The 4,739-nt window shown below is 38.4% G+C and overlaps 1 protein-coding gene across 1 annotated transcript; it reads right to left on the reverse strand.

Moving 5' to 3' along the window:
- Window positions 1–1,263: 1,263 nt before the first annotated feature.
- LOC148022401 (uncharacterized) lies at window positions 1,264–2,157 on the reverse strand. Its single transcript, XM_087696859.1, has 3 exons — window positions 2,027–2,157; window positions 1,832–1,924; window positions 1,264–1,412 (listed from the first exon to the last, which is right to left on the reverse strand). Exons 1-3 carry the CDS (start codon window positions 2,088–2,090, stop codon window positions 1,264–1,266), a joined length of 306 nt encoding a protein of 101 aa, XP_087552985.1. The 5' UTR covers window positions 2,091–2,157.
- Window positions 2,158–4,739: the final 2,582 nt, after the last annotated feature.

Below are 4,739 nucleotides of genomic sequence, written 5' to 3' on the forward strand. Positions count from 1 at the left end.
TAGCCACATGTTTTGGGCAATGCAATTTAGCTTTTTCTCAATATGTCTATGCGCTTTGCCTTGGTGGTTCTTTTTTTCCATGTGCACTTCCATGACCAATATGGTCATGCACTCGGTAATGTGCTTTCCTTTTTAATATGGCTATCTAATTTTCATGATGGGGTATATATGATTGTGTGGTTTTCTTGCCATGCACTTTGAATGTTTGCTCTTGTTGCTCATTTGGATAGTAGGGAATATGATGTTAGTGTGTGGAGTTTCTATTTAATCCATAATTTGGTGCAATATGCTTTTTTCTCACTAATATAATCATGAGCTTTGCAATAAGATGGATGTCATGGCCATGATATATGCTTGGTCAATGTGGCCATGTACTTTGCTCAACATTGTAAGTGTTATTGTTGCTAAATGCAATGACTTTGTTGTTGGGGCACACAGTTTGTGTTATTCATGTGTACTAAACATCTTTCTTTTAATTTTCTTTTTTGTTATTGTGATTACCTTTCAACAACTGTGATCTTGCTTTTGTGTCAGTGTGAAAAGCTTACACAAGGAACTTTCAATCGATCCCTATATAGGAAAAAAAGAGAATTCCCTATGGAATTCCCTAGTTGAAAATACATATAAGTGGGGAAAGTAAAAACTAGGGAAAATGGGACATTTCCTAGTGAGAATTAGCAGGGAATCACATAAGACATTTCCTATGTAGGAAATATGTAGGAAAAAGGAAAAAACTTCTAGAGGTGATTCCCTAGGTACTCTCACTAGGAAATCTCTCATTTTTCCTATTTTTTACATTCCCTACTTACATGTACTTTCAACAGGGAATTCCGTGGAAATTCTCTTTTTTCCTTATCACTTTATCTACTATGCCCTTCCTCTTAGACATATGCTAATATCAAACAAGAAATTGCACAATAAATTTTTAACTATAAAATTATACAGAGAATGTCATCATTTCTAAGTAAGGATCAATAACATACATCTAATGATCAAAATAGATTAAACAAATTAAGACATCAACATCTACTTCTAGCAACCAAAAGAAAAATGAAAATAATTTTAAAGGAGCATAGAATTAAAAACTAATGAAGCAACATGTGTGTCTTGATTGTTTTATCCCATAAATCTCCAATATGTTGCAAAGTAATAAATGTTTGTCTACCCTCTTCTCTAAATTTCAACATGGGTGGCTGATAGATATCATCATATGATGGTATGCGTATCACTCCTATTGATACTCAAGTGATCAAATATCATTAGTTAGTATAACCATTTCAAAAAATGGCTCATTATCAACATAAGAAAGCTGGTAATACCTGATTCTTGGCTTGAAGAAGTGTTAAGGCAAGCAATCTCAATGTCTTCCTTTCTTGCATTGTCTCTTGTGTCATCTTTAGTAACTTGTTTACCTATATATACATAGAGTTAACCAAAGCTCACGATAATACAAGGTTATGAAAAATTTCAATAACATAAAAGAAAGTAATTAGATATTTTGTATCAATTTGGGTCACCAAATTTGTACAAGTTTTTGATCCTTAAAGTTGGTACCTGTATCTTGACTTGAAGAAACATAATTGCGAGTAACCTCTTGATCTCCCTTTCTTACATTACCTCTTTTCCCACCTTTTGTTGTTCTTTAATCTATATTTATATATATACACACAATTACTCAAAGTTTAAAAATATGAATAACTATGAACATTTTAAATTAGACAAAGAGACTAATTAAATCTAGTTAATCTCAAAATGAATCACCTAATAAAGCAAGATGTAAAATATGTACAAATTTTAATTTTCAAAGTTTAGTAGAAATAAAGACATATACCTGTATCGTGATTTGAAGAGACATTAGGGCCAAGGACCTCCTTAGCTTTCATTGTTCCATTATCTCTTGTACCATAATTTGTGATTTTGTTACCTTTATGTACAGATAATAAACCAAAGTTTAGAAACATAAGAGACATTTGTAAAACATCAAAACACGCATTTGTAAAACATCAAAACATCAAAACACGCATACCTTTTTTGCCCTGTTCTTTACACCATCTGATAGTAAATTGAGCAGGTGAAAACAAGGAATTCATTGTTCATACTTTTATGGGCTCACCAACTTCTCCTTATGGTTTGAAGCATCTTACAGACTTCCTGTTGAACAGTGCGCAAGGGAGACGAGGAACAGAGGAAGAGAGAAGAGAAGAGAGACACGAGACGCCGGAAGTGGAACCCCAGAAGTGCATCAAGTGAGCACACATTAGCTGCAACATCAGCTCCTTAGCTAGAATAGATAAAACATTAAGTAGAATAAACATAATCTTGAACAGACGAATCAACTAAAAATAGACAAACAACAACTGGAAACAATGAAACATCAACTAGAACAACTCAACAGCTGGAATAATAATGAAACATCAGCTGGAACATTTCAACAACTGAAATAAAAATGAAATAAAATATCATCCCATCAGCTCGAAACATTTCTTATAAACAAAGCGTGGAATAATTTCAACGCATTAGCTGTAATATAGATGAAATGATATGAAACGTAGCATGGAGAGCCAAAAATCAGCTGGAAGAAAGAAACATTTAGAATAATCAAATGATGAACAAAATACCGACAATCATCAGCAAGATCTCATCAGTTTTCTTACTGCTGCTCAGAGCCCAAGCAAACATCTTGTTAGCCTGCTCTTTATCATTCTCAGTCTGTCATCTCCTGGTTGTGAGCTACTGTCAGAGTCTGACAGGAGACATAGGAGCTCTGTCAGTTCGTTTAGTGGCTGTCCTTGTCAGTCTGCAGCCTTTGGGAGTCATACAGCCCATAGTGGGCTGTTATTCTGCAGTTGGCCCAGTTTCTAGGCAGGTCGGCCAGATCTGGCCAAAGTCAGCCAGATCTGGCTGGTCGGTCAAATCTGGCCAGGTCGGCCAATTTACTGGCCTGGGGGCTATATATAGCAGCCCCCCAGTCATTCCAGCATTGTACTCTGCAGGTTCAGCACTGTCTCCGTCATCTCCATCTCCGGCATTGGTGCTGCCATTGCTTCCAGTCTGTTCTGGTGCCCTCACTGATGCTCCGGGTTGCATGCAGGGACTGCTCTGTCCATTTCAGTGTATTCAACATTCATCTCAGTCAGTGCAGACTTTCTTCCTTTATTCTCTGCTTTCTCTCTCCTCTCCTCTGTGTTCGTGTTCCTCTTCCGTTGCGCACTCTCACATGGTATTATCGCCTGATTGAGAGCACGAAGGACATACCCTCAGGAGTGAGATACCTTACTGCTGCTGTCATCTGATCAACAACTGCCAGGTAACTTCTTCAGGAGGCCTTTCAGCCTGCGTTTTTCTGTCCACGCTGTCTACAGAGGCTGCCACGTCATCCAGCGACGCAGAAACCCTGCATTTTCCACCAAGCTGTCCCTCCTTTTGCTGGGCGACCTCTCTACAAGCTGCGTTTTGTTGTTCTGCTGGTCGCTACCACTCCAGGCGGCATATTTCCTGCTGGCGACTTCTTTCCGGGCTGTTTCCTGGTGCTGGTGGTCTCTTTTCTGGTGATCGTCATCAGTTATCTTTGCGTTTTGCAGATCCAGGTGTTTGTAGGCATTCTCTGCCTGCGTCTTGGTGGTTGGTGACCACATTGCTGGTCATATTTCGACATCGGCAAAACTTTCTTTGGTATTTTGCAGATTGGAAGATGTCTTACCAGTTTTCAGGCTTTGATGACTCAGAGGATGAACTTCTTTCTCATCATTCCTCTGAGCGGAGGCGGGATTATCATGAGGTTCGACGTCGGGAAGAACCTCCTCGCACTCGTCCTTCTTCAGTCCATGCATCTCAGAGGGTTCCATCTACCGCAAAGGTTTCTTCAGTGAAGACTGCTTCAGATGTGCAGATGCCTTCCTTGATTCCCTCTATTCAGGTGCCGATTCTCCCTTCCTTTCCGAAAAAAGATAAATTGGATGGTTCCAACTACTCCCTCTGGTCATGCAAGGTGGCCTGCATCCTCGATACATTTGACCTTTGGGAGATTTTTTCTTCACCCATCGACCGTCCCCCCGCGGATTCGTCCGATGGCACCTCTATGGACCGTGCAGCCTTATGGGATAGGCTCAACTCTCAAGCCCGTTCCTTTCTCTTATTGGCTTGACCTTGTTCACGGTATGGAATTCAAAGCTCGTCTTCATATGGGTATTTGTGAATATTCTGGACTTCAAAATCATTTTTGCAAATCCTTTTCCATTCCCACCACAACTCAATCTAGAGATTTGGTTAATCTTATTAACACTGATATTTGTGTACATTTTCCTCCATCAAAATCTCAATATCGATATTTCATGACTTTTATTGATAACTTTTGAAGATACACCACTGTTTTTCTATTGCGACACAAATCAAAACATTTATTATCTTTTAAGAAATATTAGAAATCTATAGAACTTCATACTAGTCCTCGCATCAAGAAACTTCACAATGATAGTGCTGGCGAATACATTTTAAATGATTTTGATTATTATTGTAATAATCAGGGTATTCATCATGAATATATGGTTCCCTACTCTCCTGAACAGAATGGTATTTCTAAATGTAAAAACATGATTATTCTCAATGCCATGCAATCTATGGTGATTCATTCTGGCTTATCTTGATGTTTTTGGGCTGAAGTAGTCTTAACAACAGTATTTGTCCAAAATCATCTTCCTACAATCGCTCCTTCTGGTAAAATGCCAATTACTACTTGGACA

The sequence above is a fragment of the Lygodium microphyllum genome, chromosome 17 (genome assembly GCF_053477565.2).
Source record: "Lygodium microphyllum isolate KBCC chromosome 17, Lygodium_microphyllum_v1.1.10, whole genome shotgun sequence".
NCBI lineage: Eukaryota > Viridiplantae > Streptophyta > Polypodiopsida > Schizaeales > Lygodiaceae > Lygodium > Lygodium microphyllum.